The 27,042-nt window shown below is 44.6% G+C and overlaps 2 protein-coding genes and 1 long non-coding RNA gene across 9 annotated transcripts in view; 2 read left to right on the forward strand and 1 right to left on the reverse strand.

Moving 5' to 3' along the window:
- LOC149750634 (uncharacterized) overlaps window positions 1-11,942 on the reverse strand; it is a 100,028-nt gene extending 88,086 nt beyond the window's left edge. Inside the window, exon 1 of the long non-coding RNA XR_016393929.1 lies at window positions 11,304-11,942. This is a non-coding gene — a long non-coding RNA (uncharacterized LOC149750634). The remainder of the gene's footprint in view (window positions 1-11,303) is intronic.
- On the forward strand, window positions 2,392-11,463 carry LINGO4 (leucine rich repeat and Ig domain containing 4). The gene has a single exon (XM_089915460.1). It carries the CDS (start codon window positions 2,457-2,459, stop codon window positions 4,227-4,229), a length of 1,773 nt encoding a protein of 590 aa, XP_089771586.1. The 5' UTR covers window positions 2,392-2,456; the 3' UTR covers window positions 4,230-11,463.
- Window positions 11,943-12,005: 63 nt separating the features above from the next.
- TDRKH (tudor and KH domain containing) overlaps window positions 12,006-27,042 on the forward strand; it is a 31,114-nt gene continuing 16,077 nt past the window's right edge. For 2 of the 7 annotated variants that reach the window (XM_089915390.1, XM_022564278.3), the window contains exon 1: window positions 12,160-12,681. In XM_089915390.1, the coding sequence (XP_089771516.1) occupies window positions 12,641-12,681 (41 nt within the window). In that variant the 5' untranslated portion in view covers window positions 12,160-12,640. The other 5 variants (XM_022564284.3, XM_022564283.3, XM_089915401.1 and 2 more) reach the window with 5 other exon arrangements.

The following is a 27,042-nucleotide window of genomic DNA, read 5'->3' on the forward strand; positions in this document are numbered from 1 at the left end:
CCAACTTGATGCCACCCTCCAGCTTCTCTGGTAAGTGCACCTACCTCCTGTCCCAGAGCTGCAGCTGCCCTTCTCCATAACGTTCTCAGAGACAAGGCCAGACCCGTCAAGACTAGAGGGTCTGTGCCCACCCCAGGCCCAGCCAACCGTCGATCCTGGCCCCATAGGACTTTGATGGGAAAACTAAGATGGCCCAGGTTCTCCGGAGGGAAGGACTCCAAGCAGACCTCCCTCCATTTCCCGGGTGCTCTCTCTACCTCTGGGAAGGGTTTTCCTGCAATCCGTGTGGATATTCCAGAAATCTTACCTCCAAGAGAGAGCCCCCTCCCGGTGTAGGTCCCCATGCCTCACTCAGGTCTGCTTTAAAGAGGATATCCAGGATCAGACGTGTCTCTGGACTGCCACATAGAGACAAGAAGAAGAAAGCTCCCTGTTCCTTGAGGGTGATGCCCCAGACCCCAGCCCATACAAGGAGAGAAAGTAGTGGTCCTGACACCTATCTCTTCCTGCAAAGTGGCTGGAAGCCAGTCCTGTAGCCGTGGAGATTGGCAAGGGAAGTTTATGATTACATTAGCGACCTTTAAAGAGAAGGGGCCAGATCCCCAGCCCCTGGCCCAGCGGGCTTCGGCGACTAAGAGGACATTCACAGGAGTGGCAAGGAGGGAAGCTAGGTTACACGCTTCACTGCACTTTTGCTGAATGCAGGAAAGAAGGATGAGCAGGAACTGCAGCAGTAGTGATAAAGAGCCAGCTGTCAGGTGGACTTACCAGGGGAATGAGGGTGGCTGGGACATTGCTCTGCCTGGAGAACTCTTAGCATGCCAGCCATGCCTGTTAGGTTGGGATTGGGAACAGAGGAGTCTGCTCAGCAGCCTCTGCCGTGCCATTCCTTCTCATGCCCAAGCCTCAGTGTGGTGTCCTACGTCCCTCTGCTCTTTGGGCCTCTTTCTTCAGTTTCTGAACTACTACAGTCCTCTGAATTAGCTATAGGGTAGCCACCAGAACGATCCTTCTAGGAGAGGGCATAGAATGGGAAATAAAGGGGAAGAAATCACACCATCTCTTAAACTGCCTCTCCTAAGTTCCACCTGGGAGAAAATGGGCCGTGGGGTAGAAAGCTGACCCTGTAGGGCCCAGAAAGCCTGAGGCCTGAAAGGTCAAAGGTGATTGGGATCTGCAGCTAGAAAGAAACCGAGGCCTTCTGCCTCAGTTGGCTCTGTTGGTCCTATCTCTGTAGCATCCCTTGCCAATTCCAATACCTCCCCTCCCTTGGGGTCCCTGTTGTCACTAAACAGGGTGAGTCTATGGGACCTCTTCTCCTCCATCACCTCAGTCAGGCTCCAGTGGTCATCCGCCTGATTTTGCCCAGGCCCCTGGCACCCAGAAACCACTTTAAGTTGACAGGCTGTGCACACAGACTGTGCCCAGAGAGCTGCTGTGCCAGCCAAGGGCTCCCTTGGTCCCCACCATAGCGTCTGGCCAGGCGCTGTCTCTCCTCACTTGTCTATGCCTACCTGGCTCTCAGTCTGTCTGTTGTGTTTTTCTCAGGCAGCAGAGGCCAAAGGGGACAAGAGATCTCCCTCAGACTCACACACTAGGCTTGAATCAAAACACCACGAAGGAGGGGTATGAGAGAAGCCTAAGTCTGAGGACCAAGCAACAAAACTGGGGCATCTCTTGGGTCCCTCACACCCTAATGTCACCTATAGGGGAGGCGGGGTTGCCCTTGGGGTTCTTGTGAGGGATCCACGTGCCCCCTGCATCCTGTGCTATATCTAATGTGCAGCTTGGCTGTCGTCCACAAGGTGTTCTGGGGAGATTGGGTCTTGTTAGTCTGGGGCCTCAGGCCCTGGGCCAGGCTGGAGGAGTGCAGAGAGGCAATAAGTGGAGCCTGGGGGACAGAGCTGAGGCCCACATGCTTCCCAGCCTTGGATGACTTAGTCAAGGTGATGCCTGTCTCCAATCAGGATCCAGGGATATGATCCCCCTTAAGCCGTAGACAAAGCTGTGGGTAGATAACCTGGGAGAAGGGTGGGCAGAGAGGGACAGAGCAGAGATTGGGAGAGCAGCTATCAGGGAGAAGGGACCTGAGGTATTTCTGGATCTCACAGATGTAGGGAAACTCAAAAGTTACTTCCCTGTTGCTTCCTGTCTCCCTCCCCTAAAACTTTCCTCACTTGACTAGGGTTCCATGAGCTAGTAAGCACTTGGCCTGTTACCCAGGTTGGGAGGGGGAGGAAAGTACAGAGTCCCCTTAGAGGAGCTCCAGAAGGCTCCAGGGAGGTGTGCACCAGAATTCCTCCCAGATCTGCACCCTAGTTGCTGGCCATGCTGAGATGGGTAGCTCAATATCTCTCTTTCCTCTAAGGAGGCCCAGGGAAGTCCAGGGTCCCCATCATCTGAAGCCACTTTCCAATAAGGGCCATGTCATCGTCTATTCCAGGATTGAAGAGGGGATGGCTGCGGCCACTACTCCAAAGCAAGCCTGGCCCCCCATATTTTTCTTGCTCCTCCTGTCTGGGGGCAGTAGCGGCGGCTGCCCTGCTGTGTGTGACTGTACCTCCCAACCCCGGGCAGTGCTCTGTGCCCACCGGCGACTGGAGGCTGTACCAGGGGGACTCCCGCTGGACACCGAGCTCCTGGACCTGAGTGGGAACCGCCTATGGGGGCTTCAGCGGGGAATGCTCTCCCGCCTGGGCCTGCTCCAGGAACTGGACCTCAGCTACAACCAGCTGTCCACCCTCGAGCCAGGGGCCTTCCATGGTCTGCAGAGCCTGCTCACCCTGAGGCTGCAGGGCAACCGTCTGCGAATCGTGGGCCCCAGGGTCTTCTCAGGCCTGTCTTCCCTCACGCTGCTGGACATTCGCCTCAACCAGATTGTACTCTTCCTCGATGGAGCTTTCGGGGAGCTAGGCAGCCTCCAGCAGCTGGAGGTTGGGGACAACCACCTGGTGTTTGTGGCTCCGGGAGCCTTTGCTGGACTGGCCAAGCTGAGCACCCTCAGCCTGGAGCGCTGCAACCTCAGCACCGTGCCTGGCCCGGCCCTGGCCCGCCTTCCAGCGCTAGGGGTCCTAAGGCTCCGAGAATTAGATATTGGGAGGCTGCCGGGAGGGGCGCTGCAAGGGCTGGGGCAGTTAAAGGAGCTGGAGATCCATCATTGGCCACCTCTGGAGGCTCTGGAGCCTGGGAGCCTGACTGGGGTCAATCTCAGCAGCTTGGCCATCACCCGCTGCAACCTGAGCTCGGTGCCCTTCCAAGCGCTGCGCCACCTGAGCTTCCTCAGGGTCCTGGATCTGTCTCAGAACCCCATCTCTGCCATCCCGGCCCGGAGGCTCAGCCCCCTGGTGCGGCTCCAGGAGCTCCGACTGTCAGGGGCATGCCTCACCTCCATCGCTGCCCACGCCTTCCATGGTTTGACTGCCTTCCACCTCCTAGACGTGGCGGATAACGCCCTTCAGACACTGGAGGAAACAGCCTTCTCTTCTCCAGACAAACTGGTCACCCTGAGGCTGTCTGGTAACCCCCTGACCTGTGACTGCCGCCTCGTCTGGCTGCTCCGGCTCCGCCGCCGCCTGGACTTTGGCACATCCCCCCCTGCCTGTGCCGGCCCCCAGAACGTCCAGGGGAAGAGCCTGAGGGAGTTTTCAGACATCCTACCTCCAGGGCACTTCACTTGCCAACCAGCCCTGATCCGAAAGTCCGGGCCACGATGGGTCATTGCAGAGGAGGGGGGGCATGCCGTTTTCTCCTGCTCTGGAGATGGAGACCCAGCCCCCATCGTCTCCTGGATGAGGCCTCAGGGGGCTTGGCTGGGAAGGGCCGGGAGAGTAAGGGTCCTGGAGGATGGGACGCTGGAGATCCGCTCTGTGCAGCTACGGGATAGAGGGGCCTATGTCTGTGTGGTCAGCAATGTAGCTGGGAATGACTCCCTGAGGACCTGGCTGGAAGTAATCCAAGTTGAACCACCAAATAGCACTCTCTCTGACCCCAACATCACCATGCCAGGGATCCCAGGGCCTTTCTTCCTGGATAGCAGAGGCATAGCTATGGTGCTGGCAGTTGGCTTCCTCCCCTTCCTCACCTCGGTAACCCTGTGCTTTGGTCTCATTGCCCTCTGGAGCAAAGGCAAAGGCCGGGTCAAACATCACATGACCTTTGACTTTGTGGCACCCCAAGCCTCTGGGGATAAGAACTCTGGGGGTAACCGGGTCACTGCCAAGCTCTTCTGACCTTTCCTTCCACACTGGGGACCCATCCAAGCCAGCTTCAGATACCAAAGGGGAAGGGAACCAAGGCTGCTTGGACCAGAAGCTAGTCCCAAACAGCATAGATCTCCCACGCCTCCTGCCTGCACCATGCCAGCAGCTAATGCCGCCTCCTGATAGCCGGCCTCCCTGTGCTTTTGCAGTTTGAGGATAGCATTGTCATCTCTTCCCTGAGGGTCCCAGGAAGCTGAAGATATAGACCCTGTAGTCAGCCCAGTCCTCCCCCCACCACATACAAAGCAGGAAATATAACCCTCCAGGCTGCTAGTCTAAGCTCCAGGCTTCCTTCACACCCACCTACACATACCTTAATAACCAATACCAATCGCCAACCACAGCAATAGATTACTTCAGAGATGGGGCTGGGAAGTGCCACTTGCTTCTTGGAGTCTCTGCTCCTCAACCAGGTGGTCTCTCTCTCTCTCTTTCCTGCTCTGTCCCCTCTCTAGGGGCAAACAACTAGGGCCAATGACCTCAAGCTAAGGAGAAGAGGATGTGACAGGGGAGTGTGAGACGGGAAGGAGGACAGACTACACACTGGCACTGAGTGTGCATGAGCCCCACCACCTGCCTCTGTCCGTCACAGCATTAAACCTGTTGCCAAAAGGCCATGACAGTAGCAGCCACAACTAAATGTGATCTCTGGAGATTTCTTCAGTCTTTTCCACCCCTTATTTCTGTCAGATCTCCCCCTTCCTACCCTTTCTGCCTGCCCATTGAGCCTGTATCCTAATGGCCTTGCCTGAATCTAACGAGCCTGACAACCAGGGGTTTACGCAAAAGGTTGCCCGCCGTGCCTGGAGATATCAGCACGCCCAGCCCATTTCAGTGTCAACCCTTTCCCCTGTACTCTCCCTCTCCGGAGTTGGAGGAGAGATCCTCTGCCTTCCAAAGGATCCCTCTGCAAAAATTTCAACCCAGGGCACCCAGCTCCTTCCCTTCTTTCTCACTCTGGTTGGAATCTCCCTAACATTCCTGTATTGCAGATCCCTAGTGCCCTTGATGGAGAAAGCAAGAGAACTCCTAGAAAATGACTAACAAAAGCAAGAATCTGCAGCTGTCAAAGGAGAGAGACCCAGAACACAGCAGGACTAGGTTTGAAGGAACAAGGTGGGAGGGGCACTGCAAGCTGTAGTGAAAAGTGGAGGGAAGAAGAAGAAGCAGGAACCACCTGCCTTTCCACCGTCCTTCAGCAGTTTCCCCTGGTTCCGTGTTTAGTGCAGCCCCGATGGGAAGCTGTCTTTGGATAGAGCTCGCTGTCTTATGGAGACCCCAGATGCAGAGGAAGAGTGGGAGGAGGAGATGCTGACTGCCTCTGAGTGTACTCCAAAGAGAGGCCAAAGCAGAGCTAGAAAAAGTAGAGATGCTGAGAGCTCAAGGGACGGGGCAGCAGCGTCAGCATCACCGGAAGGGGAGGAGTGAAGGGAGAGGAAAGGAGCAGGGAGGACGGGCCGAGAAGTGGAGAGTCACGAGGTCCCTGGAGTCTCTCTCTCTCTCTCTCTCTCTCTCTCTCTCTCTCTCTCCAGCAGCATCTGCACAGCGTCCTTAGTTCCCCTCCACCCTCAAGAGCCCCCACCCACCCCTCACCCAACAAAAAGCAAAGCGTCATCAGCTTCCTAGCCATTCCTGCTACCCTTGTCCTTGCCCTGAGGAGACTCATTAGGAGATTCCCAGCCCAAACTGTCCCTGACAGGTGAGAGAAGCTGGCGCCATATGGGGGCAGCCAGACTTCACCAGCAGGCAAGCTCTTCGGTGGGGCAGAGGTGGGAATCTGGGGGCAGGGGGCTGTGGGCAGAGGTGAATGTGAGAGAGAACCCGGCAGTTTGGAGAGTGAGGCTGCAGAATCACACAATCTTGAGCATCCAGAGCCTCCAACCTTGCTCCTGGCACCGTGCACACACAATTCCCTTAGCATTGCAGCAACCTCCCCTCTCCAGTTTATTAGACAGCCCAAAGGTTGTCTAATAACCTTTGGGCACAGCCCTCTCCCTCATTTCTAAAATCTTCCACCAGTAGCTTGTGAGATTGGGACTTGTGGGGGTCAGGTGCTAGAGGTTCTCATACTAGTTGCCCACACTGCAATTCAGAAAAGGGCAGAAGCAGCATTGCTGTTCAGAGAAATCTACTCTGGGAAGCCCCCTGAGGCAGTGGGGAATGGATGACATGTGTCTGGATTGGGAGATGCTGCTGCCTGAGTCCCACAGCCGCCAGAGCAGCCCAACAGAAACAGAATGTGAGTCTCTTATGTGATTTCAAGTTTTCTAGTATCACATTAAAAAAGCAAAAGAAACAGATACAATTAATTTTAATACTCTATTTTATTTAACCCAGTGTACCCAAACTATGATCATTTCAACATGTTATCTATATAAAAATGAGTAATGAAATATTTTACATTATTTTTTCATATTAGGTCTTTGAAATCTAGTGTATATTTTACACTTACAACACATTCCAATTTGATAACTAAATTCTCACCAGAAATAGCTGATCTGTTGTTAGGTTTCATAAAATTCACGGTTGAGAAAGTCAATTCACACATCCAAGTTGTTCCATATTAAAAGTTTTCCAATAACTAAATCAAGTATTGGTTTTAACATTTAAATTAATTGAAATTAAATAAATTTTAAGTTCTACTCCTCAGTCACACTAGCCATCTTTCAAGTGCTCAGTAACCACATGTGGCCAGTGGCTACAATATTGGACAGCAGAGCTCCAGACACTGTAACTCTGGGTGTCGACTAGGGCCTCCTCAGCAGAGGTGGGCAAAGTGTCCCTCGAGAAGCACATTCAACCTAGAGGAAATGCCTGTGGGGTTCCCCCACTACCACCCCTTGCTCTCCGGACATGGCCTTTCCAGAACACCTTCAGAGAGGGATGCTAGTTACCGTAACAAGGTTACTGCAATGAGCACTTCTCCCCTGGAGGGACAGTGGTGGAGATAAAAGAAAAATAACATTTATTCTGTGTTAGTGGTTACATGTATGTTTTCTTATTTAATCCTCACATCAACCCTATAAGACAGGGAATCTTGGCTGATGGAACTAAAGGTCAAATAGATTAACTTGCTCGGGTACACAGAGCTGGTTAGTAAGGGAGCTGCTTCTGGACTCAGGGCTAACTCAAAATCCAAATGCTTTCCACCACACTGCCATACTGCTCAGTCACTGTCTGCTCTTATAACCCCCTTCCCCAGAGTCTCTCTGCTGCAGGAACTGACCTGTGAGAAAGGTAGAATCCAGGGGTCATCCCCAGCCCCACCCACTCTGAACAACTCTTTTAAGGGGAACTGGGGTCAGTTGTTGGTCCTCACCTTCCTTCAGTAACTCTAATGCACCTGATTCAGGAAGCTGAGGATTGGTTGTTAGTTTTTAATCTTTCTTCTCAGTCTCCCCCAGCATCCATCTCTCAGAGAGAGGCAGGAGACTCTGGGTAGGACTTTTGCTCTTAGCAGTGAGTGTGGTGATGATTCAGGCCGGCGAGCCTGTGAGATCAGAGGACTCCTGAGTCCTCTTCCTCCAAACTGCTTTGTAAAGGGGAGTTAAGGAAGGAGACTTAGAGCTGGATGGTGGTGGCCAGAGAAGCTGAGGAGAATGTCTCTCTCCTAGGACACTCTGTCACAATTCATCAATCTGATCGAAAGACGAAAGAGTAGCACCAGTATAATTTCTGATACTAAGGTCCACATTCCCAATTGCTGGTTTCTGGTGAAGAGCCTTGAGTGACGGGGGAAGGAGCGATTCCTACAATGGACGAAGGGAGTGTGCTGTTTTCCGAAACCTCAGATAGCTGAATATCATTTGAATGGTTTACTTGTTATCCAGGAAGGGAACTCTGTAAGCAGCCAAGGCTCTAAACAAGGCTACTGCGTTTGAGAACCCCTCCCTGCCCAGCCCTTTAGCTAAAGTCTACTTTCCTGCTTTGGCTTGCCGAGTGGAAACACCTGCCCACTGCACTCTCCAGACAACCCACATTCTATGTTAATTAGTTTCACCTACTGCCACCTGCACCTTGTTCAGAACACCCTTCAGGGAAACCGAACTGGGTTCTTCAGAGCGGGAGATGAGAATAAAGAAATCACAATTCACCCAATCCTAGTCTCTCACAACTCAGTCTTTGAATCCTGGTTTGGGCTCTTAGAGGGGGAATGAGATGACAAATCCCAAATACACAGTGACTTGAGAGTGATCATCTCACCTAAAGTTTTCCTTTCTACTCCCCAGTCTCCCTACCCAACCAGTTAGAAGTCCACCCTCCAGAAAATTTCCAGGAAAAGTGATTACACCTGGCTTTTCACTGCTCTGATTATTAATCCTGCGGTTTAATTTTTAATTTTAATCCCTCTTTTTGGACTTCCACTTCATTTCCTCTTCTTTGCTGAGCTGGAAGATGATGAGCCCATAAAGTAGGCCTGTGCTTTTTATTTATTTATTTTTTTTCGCGGTACGCGGGCCTCTCACTGTTGTGGCCTCTCCCGTTGCAGAGCACAGGCTCCGGACGCGCAGGCTCAGCGGCCATGGCTCACGGGCCCAGCTGCTCCACAGCATGTGGGATCTTCCCGGACCGGGGCACGAACCCTTGTCCCCTGCATCGGCAGGTGGACTCTCAACCACTGCGTCACCAGGGAAGCCCAGGCCTGTGCTTTTTATAGCAACAATGGACACTCTTCCTTAGGTCTGAACTACTCTTTACCTTTTTAAAAGTAAAAATAGCTATAGCAATCAAGGCACTCAAATACCTAGAAATAATCTTAGAAACTATATATGTAAATTTTACATGACAAAAACTTTAAAATGCTACTGATGGGACATCAATGACTTACACATGTTTATAGGAAGATTCTATATCATAAATATAACAATTCTCCCTTATGTAATCTAAAAATATGTGATTCCACAAAATAACATTAACAGTATACTCAGAAAGGAAATTGTGGTATATTCCCAAATATAATACTACACGGTGATGAGAATGAATGGACTAAAACTATACACAATAATATAGCTGAATGTCACAAAAATAATGTTGAACAAAAGAAACCAGACACAAAAGAGTACTTACTGTGTGATTCTCTTTGTATAAAAAACAAAACAAGCCAAACTAGTTTCTGCTACTAGGAGTCAGAAGCAAGTTTACCCTTGAGGAGAGTAGTGACTCGGAAGGGATAATGTTCTGCTTTTTTGATCTGGGTGTTGGTTACACAAATGTGTTCCATTTTTTAAAATTCATCAACATGTATGCTTTTCATCTGTGCTCTTTTCTGTGTATATATAGTACATCAATTTTTTAAATTGTGGTAAAAATAACACATAATGTACATCAATTTTAAAAAACAGTATGGTACTAGAACATGAATAGAGAGATCAATGGAACATGAAAAACCCAGAAATAGACCCAAATACATGACAATTTGGATCTTATGAAAGGTAGCATTCAAAAACAATGGAGGAAATATGGGTTATTCAATAAGGGTTGGACAAGACAAAACTGGATCACTATTTCACACCTTAACACCAAAATAAATTCCAGGTGAATCAAATATTTACATATGCAAAAAGACACTATAAAAATATTTAAAGAAAACATAGGATAATTTCTTAATAATCTTAGGTCATAGGATGCTTTTCTAAATATGATATGAAACCCAGAAGTTATCAAAGAAAATGCTGACAAATTCAGCTACATAAAAATAAAAAATACTTGCATAACAAAAAAGTCACCATGAAAGTAACAAGACATAGGACAAACTGGGAAAGGGGAAAAATATTTTCAACTTACACATGAACAAAAGGCAAATATTAAAAGTCCTGACAACCAATAGAAATATGAACAAAGTGTATGAACAATTTACAGAAAAATAGAAAGCAATTGTCACTTAAGCATATTAAAAGATGCTCAACCTTATAAGAGAAATGAAAATTTAAATTGCAGTGAGATGCCATTTACACTATCAGACTGTCAAAAATCAAAAAGTTTGATAACAGGCTGTATAAGCTTGCTGATGGGAGAGAAGATTGGTAAAACTTGCATGGAAGGCAATTTGGCAATACTAACCAAAATCCTTTTCAAACATTGTTGGTGGAATGAAAATGAGAAAAATCTTTGTGGGAGAAAGAGAATTTGTGAAATTGTATCTATCCAACTGAAGAAACAATACAAAACTTCTCAGTGTTTGCAGCCCTAAGTATTTATTGTACTGATATACAAGAGCCAAACAAAATATACTTGGGTATCAGTATAATGTTAAAGGGACTGATTGAATATATCTTAATACATCCCTCAGGCTTACTATGAAACTTAACTATTAGGCAGATACCTACGTGCTGCTATGGACAGATATCTAGACCATATAAAAAGAAACTGCAAAATAGTAATGTATAACATGTTACCGACTGGGTAATATATATAAATATATTTAATATATACATGTTTACTATAGAATATCTTGTGAAAAATCCACAAGAATCTGGTAAAACCGGTTGCTTCTTAGGGAAGACAGACCTTTTATTCCTTTGTAGAATGTGCATGTACTACTTACTCAAAACACATATATATTTTTCAAATTAACACAAAACGAGAAACTGAGGCCCACTGGCATCTCCTTAGCTGACCAGAGATATAATCTTGCATTCACTCAACAAACATTTACTGCGTGCGTATCATGCGCCAGGCATTGTGACAGAAGCTGGTGCGAAAGATCCCCGCATTACAAGGAGCGCTCAACCCCTGTCAAGGGTCAGCCCCTAGTGCGTAGCGGGGACTGGAGGCCGGGAGGGACCAAGGTCCAGCTCGCGAGGCTCCCGGCGGCTCAGAGTCCGTAGCAGGGTCCAACCGTCTCTAACGGTCCAAGGACCCAGACAGCGGCTGGAATGCACTCTTCCAAAGCAAACCGCCGTCTGCAGAAACCCTTCCCTTTTCTCGCCCCCACAGAAACGGCCCGGTGACTTGTGCCTTCGCGCCTGTTGTCCCGACCGGTCTCCCTTTAATCCCCAGGAAAGGGGGGGCCCCTGATGACCGCCCTACCCACAGCTCCCTTACCACAGGGTGCTCCGAACTCGGGTCCCTCTCCTGCTGCAGTGTCGGTGCTCCTCGGCTGTTCACTCCTCGACAGAGAAGTAGAGTGAGCCCCTCACTCTCTGCCGCGCAGTTCCTTCCCCTTGGCTTTCTCTCCATCTCTACGAAGCCTATTTAATGTTTTCCCGCAAAAAAAAAAAAAGTTTTCCGTGTCTCCTGAGTCCCTGTCACAGTATGGGGACCGATCGAGGCAAAAGATCGCAGAAGAAACAAGTGGCGGAGCATCGCCCATCAGGAGGCGCCTGCCCCAATGGTCAATGGGTTGTGGGGTCGCACTGGCTTTGTACAAAGGCACTAATTTTGCGCGAACGGTGATGCGGCTAAGTGATGCCACCCCCTCGCACCTTGGGAGCGCGATTTTTCCCCACAGGCTTAGGAGATGGAAGCCTCCTCGGTAATTGGCCTAGAGATTGGCAGGGAGTACTCCGCGAGCCTCTAATTGGCTGTTTAATACTCAGCAGGTGCAATCTCAATTAACGATGTCGGCTTTCCCTGGAGCCTATTGGCTGACCTGGTGGGCCGGCTTTGAATTCCATCCGGGTAATTGGGTAGCAGCACGCAGCAGCGCCGTCGCTCAGGGGCAGCCCCCGCGAGGATTGGTTATGGGGGGGAAGACTGATTGGTCGGGCTGCGAACCGGGCATTGATTGGTGTGGGCGGGCTGCGGGGGCGGGGAAGTGGCGGCTGAAGCTAGGACCGCGGGGTTCCGAGTGGCGGTGCGAGTGAGAGGAGACGACGGCGACAGGCTTGAGGTGTGAGGCGAAGCGCGCGACGGCTGACTCGAGGAGCAGTAAAGGCGGGGACCGGGAGCGGAGGTTTGGGGAGTGAGGGAGGCTGGGCCAGGGGCGCCAGTGGCAACAAGAAGGCGGAAATGTGGGGCTTGGGAAAGGGAGGCGCCCCCGGACGAGGCGAGGGTGTGGGGAAAGCTTTACCGCACCCCGAGCCTAGTAACCGTATCCAGGGGAAATGCGCTCGTCCCGGGATTAAGCCACGACGGACCCTTGCGCCAGTGCGGGAGGGTTTGCCCCAAGCCAGTCACCATCAGTTTATCAGTTTGCCTTTTATTTTCCACAGCTTTTTCTTTAATTATCTCTGATAGGATGACTATTTACAGTCATCAGAGTAAGGGGGTTTTATTTGTTTTTCCAACTTCCCTCTTTAGTTCTTAATACAGATAGAATCGTGGGTTTTGGCTCAAGACTCCCGTGTCAGAGCTACTCTTTCCTCAGCTTGCGAGAAGTGGGTGGAGGCTTCTTTCACGCACTGCTTTAAAAATAAATGTAGCAAGGATGAGAAAATCGAATGAGCTGCTTCAGTTCAACAAGCCGATCACCATGTTTTAGGTACTTTGTAAGTTCTGGTTGTTAGAAGATACTGGAGTGATAGATCCTTGCCCATGGAGCTCACTTTGTGTTTTGAAATGCATATCAGATAGTTGTTAGCAACTGTTTAATACAAATGTCAGGAAACTTCAAAGTTAGCTTTTTCTGAAAAGCGTTGTCTAGCCATATTTCTCAACCTTGAAATGACCCACATGTCTCCTCTTTACCTGGTTTCCCCTAGGAGCTATGCTCTTAAGTTCTAGTCTCCTCTTCACATTCAATTTGCAGTAATAAAATCAAACATAAGCTAGCATTTGGTACTATACAGTTATTCCCATTTCCATCATATTTCCCACTTTTATTTTTCTTAAGAGAAACTTAACAATATGAAAGAATATGTAAATTGTAAACAAAGCTATATTTGATTAATATTAATCAAGTAGATTTTCTGTGAGACATCAGCTGATAACAAAATTAGCACAGACTTCATTTGTAATATTTGAAGAGGTGTTAGTAAAATTTAGGTTTTGGTTCAGATAGACGTCACCCGATAAATTCATCCTTGTCACGGACATTCATCTTCCTGCCACCCACACTCCCTCCACCACCAAAACATCAGTATTCTATCTCAAATGCTACCATCTACTCAAATGAGAAACCTGGTAGCCAGCTCCTTGGCTCACCCTCTAACCTTTCCATAAATCAATTGCTGGGTCTTGTGTGTTCTACCTTTGAAAACTCTCTGAACCGTCTGTCTACTTCTTTCCATCTCTATCACTGACACCTGGACTAGCCTCTGAATTGGTCTCCCTACACCTGCTGTTGCTGCCTTCAGTTCATTCTCACTACAGACATAGCCATTAATCAAGAATTACAAGCAATGCATGTGTTATGAAGGGATGGTTGGTGTACTATGGAAACCAGTAGCAATGAAACCCAATTCAGTATAGCGGGTCATACTAGGGTCATTCTATCCTCTCTCTGAGTTGGAGAGAAATACATTTTGAGGTGTTCCAGGGACCCTTTGGAAAACCTCAAAGTTAGCTAGAGGTCAAACGAACTTTATTTGGAATTTGATCTTTGCGAAGTTTGTCAGAAATATCAAAAAGTTTTAAAACACTTGGTCAAGTAGGATCATAGGTCACTGTGGAACAATATGTATTCACTGAATCAAAGTGACAAAGATCTCAAAGGCAAATACAGGAATGTATTTCCATTCCTCATACCTTCTTTTTCCTGAAAACACTCCTCTTTCCTTGTATACTGAAATGTTTCGCTTATTCTAGTAGCTTAAATTACGTATATTAATTAGAAATCTCAGCTCTTAAAACCCTAATTTTTAATGAAAACTAAGAAGTAAGCAATTATTAACTGTCTTTTACATTAGCATTCTGTAGATTAGCAAGCTTATAAATAGTATTTATGGTTTCCAGAAAACACGTGCTTTTTTTTATAGTAAGTGTCTTAGTGTGGCACCAAACATATTCAATAGTTTCAAATATCTTTAGTTTCTTTGTAAAAGGAAGTCTGTGTTCAGTAACTAATGCTTCAGTATCTCATTTTATTTGGGAGTTATCTATTCAGTAGACTTACATCATTTAACTTAATTTAGCAAAACTCTTAAGTTTCAAATTATCGAAATCTAGAGAGTATTTTAAATAGACATTCCCAAACATAATTATTCCTAAAGAGTTTACCTAAAAGTTCTTATCTCATTTACCTCTATTTTATTTACTTAAAAGTTTCATCATATCAAGTTATTTTCTTGCCAGCAAACTTTGCAACAGATATAATAAGGTCTTGTTTGATTTCCAGTAAACCTAGGTACAATAAAGGTATTATACTTAATGTTGATGATTCTAAAAGTATATATTGTTAATTAAACAAACAAGCTTAAGCTAACTTTAATACCTGATATTAATTCAATACTGAATATTTCCCAGATTGTTACTGGAAAACTGGGTTCACCTCTTGGTGGCTGTCAAGCCAAAAAAACACAACCAAGCCAAAGATCGGGAGAAGGAAGGATTTATTTCTTGCAGCAAGTGAGGAGAACACTGAGGATCTTTTCTAAAGCAGTGTCTCCCCAAATAGCAAAATAGGGGAAGTTTTAAGTAAGAGTACATGCATATTCATGAAGGGGTTTGGGTGGATGAGAGTCCAAGCTTTAGTTGATTGAAGTCGGGAGGGTCAGAAAAAGTCAGCATCATCATCCCTTAGGTGCCAGTTGATCTGGTGGTTCAGTGCTTCAGGCTAATCTTTACCACTGAAACAGAACCAGGAGTCTTTACAACTGATATATTATCTTTGCCATCGTTACTTCTCTTGCCTGATAAGTCATTGTTTCTGCATTCTTTTGTTCCCTTAAAATCATTAATTACTGAGACCTGTTCAATGACTAGCATTGTGGCCAGGCTTGGATCACATAATGACTTGGGCCAAAAATGGCTTCTCTACTGTCAAGAAAACCATGCCCTGGGACCTCTTACCCTATCTGCTTACAAGATCATGTGAATCCGAAATTCCTTCCGGCCAGTTTCTTTTATATTTCTAAGTATTTATATAAGTGCTTAATTTTCTTTAAGCCAGTTAAATAGAGTTCTTGTACAAATTAATTTTGGCAATACAACACATCTACAACACACATAGATAGAAACAGATACCCCATAGTTTTCATTCCAAAATTTCAACCATGTATCAGGGACAAAAATATTAAACCCATCAGTAACAAGCTGTTGGATTCAAATTGGGTTTCTGGCACATGGAACAAATCAAAGTCACCTGTTTAGATGGCTAAACCTTTTTGCTAATACTTATGGAGACACAGTTAAGATTTTGTCATTGACAAGTTCCAAATTACCTACACCCTTCCTGAAACTTGCATTTTATCTTTTTTTTTTTTAAATTGAAGTATAGTTGATTTACAGTGTTGTGTTAGTTTCTGGTATACAGCAAAGTGATTCAGCTATACATATGTACACATATTCTTTTTTCATATTTTCCATTATAGTTTATTACAGGATATTGAATATAGTTCCCTGTGCTATACAGTAGGACCTTGTTTATCTATTTTACATATAGTAGCTTGTATCTGCTAATCCCAAACTCCCAATTTATCCCTCCACTACCTGCTTTCCCCTTTGGTAACCATAAGTTTGTTTTCGAAGTCTGAGTCTGTTTCTGTTTTGTACATAAGCTCGTGTCATATTTTAGATTCCACATTTAAGTGATATCATATGGTATTTGTCTTTCTCTTTCTGACTTACTTTACTTAGTATGATGATCTCTAGGTCCATCTATGTTGCTGCAAATGGCATTATTTCATTCTTTTTTATGGCTGAGTAATATTCCATTGTGTATATGTACCACATCTTCACTCATCTGTCGATGGACATTTAGGTTGTTTCTGTGTCTTGGCTATTGTGAATAGTGCTGCCTGTATCTTTTTGAAGTATGGTTTTCTCCTGTCCAGGAGTGGGATTGCTGGGTCATATAGTAGTTCTGTTTTTAGTTTTTTAGGAACCCCCATACTGTTCTCCATAGTGGTTATACCAATTTCCATTTCCAACAGCAGTGTAGGAGGGTTCCCTTTTCTCCACACCCTCTCCAGCATTTATTGTTTGTAGACTTTTTGATGATGGCCATTCTGACCAGTGTGAGGTGATACCTCATTGTAGTTTTGATTTGCATTTCTCTAATAATTAACAATGTTGAGCATCTTTTCATGTGCCTTTTGGCCATCTGTATGTCTTTGGAGAAATGCCTATTTAGATCTTCTGTCCATTTTTTGATTGGGGTGTTTGCTTTTTTGATATTGAGCTGCATGAGCTGTTTGTAGTATAGTCTGAAGTCAGGGATCCTGATTCCTCCAGCTCCTTTTTCTTTCTTAGGATTGCTTTGGCTATTCGGGGTCTTTTGTGTTTCCATACAAATTTAAAACTTTTTTGCTCTAGTGAAAAATGCCATCGGTAATTTGATAGGGATTACATTGAATCTGTAGATTGCTTTAGGTAGTATAGTCATTTTGACAATATTGATTTTTCCAATCCAAGAACATGGTATATTTTTCCATCTGTTTGTGTCATCCTTGATTTCTTTCATCAGCGTCTTATAGTTTTCAGACTACAGGTCTTTTGCCTCCTTAGGTTTATTCCTAAGTATTTTATTCTTTTTGATGTGATGGTAAATGGGATTGTTTCCTTAATTTCTCTTTCTGATCTTTCATTACTAGTATATAGAAATGCAAGAGATTTCTGTGTATTAATTTTGTATCCTGCAACTTTACCGAATTCATTGATGAGCTCTAGTAGTTTTGGGGTAGCATCTTTAGGATTTTCTATGTATAGTATCATGGCATCTATAAACAGTGACAGTTTTACTTCTTTTCCAATTTGGATTTCTTTTTTTTTAATGTTTTATTTATTTATTTTTTACTTATTTTTGGCTGCATTGGGTCTTCATTGCTGCATACAGACTTTCTCTAGTTGAGGTGAGCGGGGGCTACTCTGCACTGTAGCGCGTGGGCTTCTCATTGCGGTGGCGTATCTTGTTGCAGAGCATGGGCTCTAGGCTCGCGGGCTTCAGTAGTTGTGGCACACGGGCTGAGTAGTTTTGGCTTTCGGGCTCTAGAACACAGGCTCAGTAGTTGTGATGCATGGGCTTAGTTGCTCCACGGCATGTGGGATCCTCCTGGACAAGGGATCAAACCCATGTCCCCTGCATTGGCAGTGGGTTCTTAACCACTGCGCCACCAGGGAAGTCCCAGATTTGGATTTCTTTTATTTCTTTTTCTTCTCTGATTGCCATGGCTAGGACTTCCAGAACTATGTTGAATAAAAGTGGCAAGACCGGACATCCCTTGTCTTGTTCCTGATCTTAGAGGAAATGCTTTCAGCTTTTCACCATTTAGTACGGTGTTAGCTGTGGATTTGTCACATATGGCCTTTATTATGTTGAGGTAGTTTCCCTCTATGCCCAGTTTCTGGAGAGTTTTTATCATAAATGGGTGTTTAATTTTATCAGAAGCATTTTGTGCTTCTTTTTGAGATGATCATATGTTGGTTTTTTGTTAACATCTTTACTGGAGTATAATTGCTTTACAATGGTGTTAGTTTCTGCTTTATAACAAAGAATCAGCTATACATATACATATATCCGCATATCCCCTCCCTCTTTATCTCCCTCCCACCCTCCCTATCCCACCCCTCTAGGTGGATCATATGGTTTTTAGTCTTCCATTTGTTAATGTGGTGTATCACACTGAACAATTTGCAGATATTGAAAAATCCTTGCATCCCTGGAATAAATCCCACTTGATCGTGGTGTATGGTCCTTTTAATGTATTGTTGGATTCAGTTTGCTAGTATTTTGTTGAGGATTTTTGCATCTATGTTCATCAGTGATACTGGTCTGTCATTTTCTTTTTTTGTGGTAGCTATGTTTGGCTTTGGTATCAGGGTGATGGTAGCCTCATAGAATGAGTTTGGAGTGTTCCTTCCTCTGCATTTTTTGGAATAGTTTCAGAAGGATAGGTCTTTACTCTAAATGTTTGATAGAATTTGCCTGTGAAGCCATGTGGTCCTGGACTTTGTTCATTGGAAGTTTTTAAATTACTGATTCAATTTCAGTACTGGTAATTGGTCTGTTCATATTTTCTATTTCTTCCTGGTTCATTCTTGGAAGACTATACATTTCTAAGAATTTGTCCATTTCTTCTAGGTTGTCCATGTGTTGGCATATGGTTGCTTGTAGTAGTCTCTTATGATACTTTGTATTTCTGTGGTGTCAGTTGTAACTTTTTTCATTTCTAATTTTATTGATTTGAGCTCTCTACCTTTTTTTCTTGATGAGTCTGGCTAAAGGTTTATCAATTTTGTTTATCTTTTCAAAGAACCAGCTTTTAGTTTCATTGATCTTTTCTGCTGTTCATCTCTCTTTCATTTATTTCTGCCCTGATTTTTATGATTTCTTTCCTTCTACTAACTTTGGGTTTTGTTCTTCTTTCTCTAGTTGCTAGGTGTAAGGTTAGGTTGTTTGAGATTTTTCTTGTTTCCTGAGGTAGGATTGTATTGCTATAAACTTCTGTCTTAGAACTGCTTTTGCTGTGTCCCATAGATTTTGGAGCATCGTGTTTTCATTTTCATTTGTCTCTAGGTATTTTTTGATTACCTCTTTGATTTCTTCAGTGATCCATTGGTTGTTTAGTAACATATTGTTTAGCCTCCACTTGTTTGTTATTTACAGCTTTTTTTCTTGTAGCTGATTTCTAATCTCATAGCGTTGTGATTGTTGTGGTTGGAAAAGATGCTTGATATGATTTCAGTTTTCTTAAATTTACTGGGGCTTGCTTTGTGGCCCAGTATGTGATCTATCCTGGAGAATGTTCCATGTACCCTTGAGAAGAATGTGTATTCTGCTGCTTTCAGATGGAATGTTCTATAAATATCAATTAAGTCCATCTGATCTAATGTATCATTTAAGGCCTGTGTTTCCTTATTGATTTTTTGTCTGGATGATCTGTCTATTGATATAAGTGGGTTGTTAAAGTCCCCCACTATTAGAGTATTACTGTCGATTTCTCCTTTTATGTCTCTTAACATTTGCTTCATATATTGAGGGGCTCTTATGTTGGGTGCATATATATTTACAATTGTTATATCTTCTCCTTGGATTGATTCCTTGATCATTACGTACTGTCCTTCTTTGTCTCTTGTAAGTCTTTATTTTAAAGTCGATTTTGTCTGATATGCATATTGGCTACTCCAGCTTTCTTTTGATTTCCATTTACATGGAATACCCTTTTTCATCCCCTCACTTTCAGTCTGTACATGTCCCAAGATCTGAAGTGGGTCTGTTGTAGACAGCACATATACGGGCCTTGTTTTTGTATCCATTCATCCAGTCTATGTCTTTTGGTTGGAGCATTTCATCCATTTACATTTAAAGTAATTATTGATATGTTTGTTCTTATTGCCATTTTATTAATTGTTTTGGATTTGTTTTTGTAGGTCTTTTTTCTTTCTTTCCTCTTTTGTTCTCCTCTCTTGTAATTTAATGACTATCGTTAGTGTTGTGTTTTGATTGCTTTCTTTTGTGTGTGTGTGTGTGTGTATTGTAGATTATTGGTTTGTGGTTACCATAAGATTTTGATATAGCAGTCTATATATATATACAAGATTGTTTTAAGTTGCTGGCCTCTTAATTTCAAATACATTTCCAATATCCTGCTTTTGTACTTTCCTCTTCTCATGATTGCTGGTTTTGGTATCGTATTTGTGTGTGGATGATTTCCTACATTTACTGTATGTTTGCCTTTACCAGTGAGCTTTCCCATTCATAATTTTCTTGTTTCTAGTTATGGCCTTTTCTTTTCCGCCTAGAGAAGTTCCTTTAGCATATGTTGTAAAGCTGGTTTGGTGGTGCTGAATTCTTTTAGCTTTTGCTTGTCCGTAAAGCTTTTGATTTTTCCAAATCTGAAAAGAGCCTTGCTGGGTGGAGTATCCTTGGTTGTAGGTTTTTCCTTTCATCACATTAAATATATCATGCCACTCCCTTCTGGCCTGCAGGGTTTCTGCTGAAAAATCAGCTGATAACCTTATGGGGATTCCCCTTGTATGTTATTTGTTGCTTTTTTCTTGTTGGTTTTAATATTTTCTCTTTGTCTTTAATTTTTGTCAGTCTGGTTACTATATGTCTTGGTGTGTTCCTCCTTGGGTTTATCCTATATGGGACTGTCTAGGCTTCCTGGATTTGTGTGTTTCCTTTCCCATGTTAGGGGAGTTTTGGGTTTTTATCTCTTCAAATATTTTCTCAGGCCCTCTCTCTCTTTTTTCTCCTTCTGGGACCCCTGTAATGTCAATGTTGGTGCTTTTAACGTTGTCCCAGAGGTCTCTTAGACTTTTCACTTTTTTTCTTTTTTCTGTTCTGTGGCAGTGATTTCCACCAGTCTGTCTTCCAGCTCACTTATTCATTCTTCTGCCTCATTTATTCTGCTATTGATTCCTTCTAGTGTATTTTTCATTTCAGTTATTGTTCATCTCTGTTTGTTCTTTAAATTTTCTAGCTCTTTGTTAAACGTTTTATGTATCTTCTTGGTCTCTGCCTCCATTCTTTTTCCAAGATTGTGGATCATCTTTACTATCATTACTCTCTTTTGTCTAACTTTCTGTGTTTGGCCTCCGTTCCTCAGGCTGCAGGATTATAGCTCCTCTTGCTTCTGGTGTCTGTCCCCTGGTGGGTGAGGTTGGTCCAGAGGCTTGTGCAGGCTTCCTGGTGGGAGGGACTGGTGCCTGTCCATTGGTGGGTGGAGCTGGGTCTTGTCCCTTTGGTGAGCAGGGCCATGTCAAGGAGTGTGTTTAGAGGTGGCTGTGGAATCAGGACGACTTCAGGCAGCCTGTCTGCTGATGGGTGGGGCTGTGCTCCCATCCTGTTAGTTGTTTGGCCTGAGGCGTTCTAGCACTGGAGCTTGCAGGCTATGGGATGGGGCCAGGTTTCAATGCCAAAATGGTGACCTCTGGGAGAGTTCACAATGATGAATATTCATTGGGGCCTCTGCCAACAGTGTCCTTGCCCCCATAGTCAGCCACAGCCAACCTCTGCCTCCCCGGGAGACCCTCCAAGACCCACAGGTAGGTCTGGCCCAGGCTCCTATGGAGTCACTGCTTTGCCCTGGGTCCCAGTGCATGTGAAACCTTGTGTGTGCCCTCCAAGAGTATTGTCTCTGTTTCCCCCAGTCCTGTGGAGCTCCTGCACTCAAGCCCCACTGACACAGCCAAATGCACTAGGGGCTCCTCTTGATGCCATGCCCACAGGCTGGGGAGCCTGACATGGGGCTCAGAACTCTTACTCCTGTGGGAGAACCTCTGCGATATAATTATCTTCCAGTTTGTGGGTTGCCCACCTGGTGGGTATGGGATTTGATTATATCGCGAAAGCATCCCTTCTACCATCTCATTGTGGCTTCTTCTTTGTCTTTGGATGTAGAATATCTTTTTGGTAGGTTTGAATCTTTTTTGTAGATGGTTGTTCAGCAGTTAGTTGTGATTTTGGTGTTCTTGTGAGATGAGGTAAGCTCAAGTCCCTTTGTTCCACCATCTTGTCTCCCCAACACCCTTTAGACTTTTTAATGATGGCCATTCTGCACAGTGTGAGGTAGTACATCATTGCAGTTTTGATTTGCATGAAATTTGTGTTTTAAAAAGATGGTCCGGGGAATTCCCTGGCGGTCTGCGCTTCCATTGCAGGGGACCCCATTCGATCCCTGGTCAGGGAACTAAGATCCCACAAGCCACAGCAGCCCGGCCAAAAAAAGAAGAAAAAAAAAAAAAAAAAAGATGGTCCAGGTAGGAGTTCCTGGAGAAGATCAAATAGAATATTTGCATCTCAAAGGCATAGGAGGAGAAAGGCAAGTTCCTCCTAGGAGGACTTTGTTCCTTAAAGGCTAGATTTTTGTTTTTCAATACTTACAAGCCTCGGGAATTCCCTGGTGGTGCAGTGGTTAAGAATCCACCTGCCAGTGCTGGGGACACAGGTTCGGCCAGGAAGATCCAACATGCCGCGGAGCAACTAAGCCTGTGCGCCACAGCTACTGAGCCTGCGCTCTAGAGCCCACAAGCCACAACTGTTGAAGCCCGCAAGCCACAACTACTGAAGCTCACGTGCCTAGAGCCTGTGCTCCGCAGCAAGAGAAGCCACTGCAATGAGAAGCCCGTGCACCACAACGAAGAGTAGCCCTCACTTGCCGCAACTAGAGAAAGCCCACGCACAGCAATGAAGACCCAATGCAGTCAAAAATAAATAAAAAATTAATTTAAAAAGAAACAAGCCTCTTAATAGGTGAGGTTGGGGAGTGGTGAAAGGTTTGGTGGGTTTTGTATTGTTTCTGGAGCCACATCTCTGTTCCTGTAAAGAGTAGAATTTTAAAACAAGGACAGTTGTTTTTAATTCCTCAAAGAATTGGGTGGCTACCTCAATGAAAGGACTGACATACCCATTCACCTCTGTTGGAATTTTACGTTCCCTCATTTAGCTTAGGGGACAAGGACCCCCCCCCCCCAGTAAAATTCCTATCAGGCTCTGAATATCAGCTATGGTCAGTTTAGTCAGACCGGTGGACTCCCATCTTGGTAATCCATTTACAAACACTTTTGAGGATCCTTCCTGGGTTTAAGAAATTCTTTAACTATGGCCTACAGCCTCAGATGGTCCCATTTCTTTTTCTTTTTTTTTTTGAAGTATAGTTGATTTGCAATGTTGTGCCTATCTCTACTGTACAGCAAAGTGGCTCAGCTTTACACATATGTATTCTTTTTTTAATATTCTTTTCCATTATGGTTTATCCCAGAAGATATTGTTTATCCATTCTAAATGTAATAGTTTGCATCTACCAGCCCCAAATTCCCAGCCCATCCCTTTCCCTCCCTCTCTCTCCTGGCCTTGGCAACCGTGAGTCTGATCTCTATGTCTGTGAGTCTGTTTCTGTTTTGTAGATACGTTCATTTGTGCCATATTTTAGATTCCACATATAAGTGATATCATATGGTATTTGTCTTTGTGTTTCTGACTTACTTCACTTAGTATGATAATCTCTTGGTCTGTCCATGTTGCTGCAGATGGCATTATTTCGTTCTTTTTTATGGCTGAGTAGTATTCCATTGTATATATGTACCATGTCTTCTTTATCCATTCATCTGTCGACGGACATTTAGGTTATTTCCATGTCTTGGGTATTGTGAATAGTGCTGCTATGAACATAGGAATGCAAGTACCTTTTTGAATTATAGTTTTGTCCGGGTACATACCCAGGAGTGGGATTGCTGGATCATATGGTAATTCTATTTTTAGTTTTCTGAGGAACCTCCATACTGTTTTCCATAGTGGCTGCACCAACTTACATTCCTCAGGTGGTCCCGTTTCTAAAGGTAACCATTTAATAGTGTCTTCAGAGTAGAAAGGCAATTCAGATAGAGGATTACTAGAATGAGTACTCAAAAGGAGGATAGAGGGGAGCAGTAGTTAAAGTTTTAGGTACCATTAATCTTTCATTAGCCTTCTACAGTTCTTTCAATGAGGCTATTTTGAAATTTTGGAGCTTTTTGGGGCTTCTGCATATCAATTAAAATGGGTACAATAGTTTAAGATGAGAGCTCTCTAAAATTTTAACAATTTAGAAGTTTTTCCAATTCAGAGGATCCAAAGCTTCAAAAAGCTAGCCCTATACAAATATTTCTCCCTGCTAACCTAATTTGTAAAAGAGAAACTCTTACCACTGTTTCCAGTAGACTGCAGGCAGACATCCAGGAGACTGCCAGCTTTAACTGCATGCAAAAAAATCAGTTTGGGAATGCAAAAAGAGAACCCAATCTTGGCCATTTCAGGGTGGGGTTTCCTCTAATTTCCAATTAAGTACTTGCAAGCATACATAAACCCAGCTGGTATTCCGATAGGTGGCTGTCTGTCTGCACAGGAGCTGTTTGGCCTTTGAGGCACGATTTCCCATTATTAATTTGGTAACCTAATTCAGATATGAGATATGATCTGAACAGTGTTAGGGGGACAGTGTGGTGGATCAAATGTGTGCTGCTTCTGACTCTAGCTCCAGTAGAGAGAGGAGGCCAAAGGGCAGAGAAAATTTTTTATGTTTAAATTATCCTTGACTTGCCTTAGAATATGAAATTTTATTTCATCACATGTGATTTTGTTTTCCTTTTTTTTTTTTTTTTTGTGGTACGTGGGCCTCTCACTGTTGTGGCCTCTCCTGTTGTGGAGCACAGGCTCTGGACGCGCAGGCCCAGCAACCATGGCTCACGGGCCCAGCCGATCTGCGGCATGTGGGATCTTCCCGGACCGGGGCACGAACCCGCGTCCCCTGCATCGGCAGGCGGACCCTCAACCACTGCGCCACCAGGGAAGCCCACATGTGATTTATTAAAGTGAAAAACAGAATGGTTGTAAGTGTATTGATGGGCTAGGGAGTAAGACTATGAAGACGGAAGTGACATGTGTCAGAGCGAGAATACTTAAGAGGGTACATCCTGTTCCCCTCGTAGGGGTAGGTTTAGAATATAAGGCTGTGAAGATGGTAGGCAGAGATTAGATTATAAAGAACCTTTCATGGCACTGAGCTTACATATAGGCAGGAGAGTTGCTGAAGAATAAGAGGATGTGTATTCATTCAACAAATTATTATTGACCAAATATTTATTGAGTGGCTACTATGTGCTAAGTACTGAGGAACAAAACAAAACAAAAAAATTCCTGCCTTTGGGGAGTTAACTTTCTAATGGGGAGACAAAGTGAACACCTTCCAGATTATTATAATGACTGACTTTTAATCATAGTGAAATGGAAAACTGTGGAAGGATTTGAGCAGATGAATAGCATTATTTGACTTACTCCAGCTGTTGTGTTGGGAATAAACTGGACAATGGCAAAAGCAGGGACATAAGAAGCAGTTGCAATAATCTAGACAAGAGATAATGGTGGTTTAGAGCATATGGTGGTCATAGCAGTGGAGAGGTTAAAAAGTGGTCAGATTCTGGACAATTTGAAAGTAAAACAGATAGGATTTGCTGACAGGATGGATGTGCTGTTTGAGGGAAAGAAGAGTAAGATTTTTAGCCTGAGGAGCTGAAAGAATGGAGTTGCCATTAACTGAGATGGCAAAGACTACAGGAAGAGGGTGACATCAGGAGCTAGGTGTTGCATCTGTTAGGTTTGAGATGCCTATTAAACATCAAATGGAGACATCTCATAGGCAGTTGGATACACAGACCTGGAGTTCATAGGAATGGTTCTAACTAGATCTGTGAATTTGGGGATTAAATCAGCATATAGATGAGGTTTAAAGCCAAGACTGACTGAGACTTGATGAAATCCCCAGAGAAGTGAGGTAGAACAAAGAGGGCAAAGTACAGAGCCCTGGGGCACTCCAGTGTTTAGAGGTTAGAAAAAGGAGCAGGAACCAGCAAAACAGACTGATGGAGCAGCCAGAAAGGGAGAAGGAGAACCAGGAAAGAGTGATGTGAAGCCAAGGGAAGAAAGTGTCAGAGAAGAGGGAGTCACCAGCTGTGCCAGACCCTGGGAAGGGTGTGGGCTAAAGGGAGGACTGAGAATTGGATTCAGCAAGTCCAAGTCACTGGTGACCTTGACAAGAGCAGTAAGAGTGGATTCGAGAAGAGAAATCGAACACAGAAGTATTGATGCTCTTTGAGTTTTCTTATAAAAGGAAGGGAAGAAATGCATTGTATTTAGAGGAGTAAGTGGAATTGAGAAAGGATTTTCTTTAAGAAAGGAGAAATAATAGCATGTTTGTCTGCTGATAGAAAGATTCAGCAGAGAGGAAAACATTAATGATGCAGGATAAGGAAGGAGAGCAACATTTATATGGAGCAGAGATAGTTCATCAATGGCCACAGGAAAGAAGATAGAATATTTAGGCACAGATGGAGATAGGTGGGTCAGTTTGGAAGTTTGTTAATATTTTCTCTGAATGCTTTACTTTCTTAGTGAAATAGGAAGCAAAGACATCAGTTGAGAGGGAGGATGGAGAAGGAAGCACTAGAGGTTTGAGAAGAGGCGGTATGAAATAATTGGGAGGGTGAGAAAGTACATGGAATAAGGAAATAGAGTGAGGGACATATTGAAATATGCTAGGCAGGGCTCCCCTGGTGGCGCAGTGGTTGAGAACCCGCCTGCCAATGCAGGGGATACGGGTTCGAGCCCTGGTCCCGGAGGATCCCACATGCCGCAGAGCAACTGGGCCCGTGTGCCACAACTGCTGAGCCTGCGCTCTAGAGCCCACGAGCCACAACTGCTGAGCCCACACGCCACAATTACTGAAGCCCATGTGCCATAACTACTGAAGCCTTCGTGCCTAGAGCCCGTGCTCCGCAACAGGAGAGGCCACCGTGATGGGAGGTCCGCGTACCGCAACGAGGAGTGGCCCCTGCTCACTGCAACTAGAGAGAGCCCATGCGCAGCAACGAAGACCCAACACAGCCAAAAATAAATAAATAAAATAAATTTAATAAATAAATTTTAAAAATATATATGCTAGGCAGCAAAATGAATATACAGCGTCAGAGAGAGACTAACAGCAAGAAGGGCATTGCAGTGGTCTAAATGAGATTTGATGAGCTTCTGAATCAATTCAGGTACAATATTGGGCTCATTAGCGTATAGGTAGTAGTTCAAGCTTCAAGTATGGATAAAATTGCCCAAAGAGAGCAGACTGACAATAGCAATGGATAGAGGCCACTGGATGACAAGCTCAAAACTCAGAAGACTCCTCCAGGTAAACAGGAAGAACCATGGGAAAGAGGGCACAGAGGTAAGATTAGTTAAGGCTTATATGTGCCATCTAGGTTGATTACTTGGGAAGTT

Source organism: Delphinapterus leucas, chromosome 1 (genome assembly GCF_059928025.1).
Source record: "Delphinapterus leucas isolate spDelLeu-1000000601 "Yukka" chromosome 1, BTC_Dleu_Yukka2, whole genome shotgun sequence".
Classification (NCBI taxonomy): Eukaryota; Metazoa; Chordata; class Mammalia; order Artiodactyla; family Monodontidae; genus Delphinapterus; species Delphinapterus leucas.

What these genes read in the sequence shown, in the direction of transcription:
- LINGO4 (XM_089915460.1), top strand. Translation starts at nt 2,457, where the DNA reads ATGGCTGCGGCCACTACTCCAAAGCAAGCCTGGCCCCCCATATTTTTC.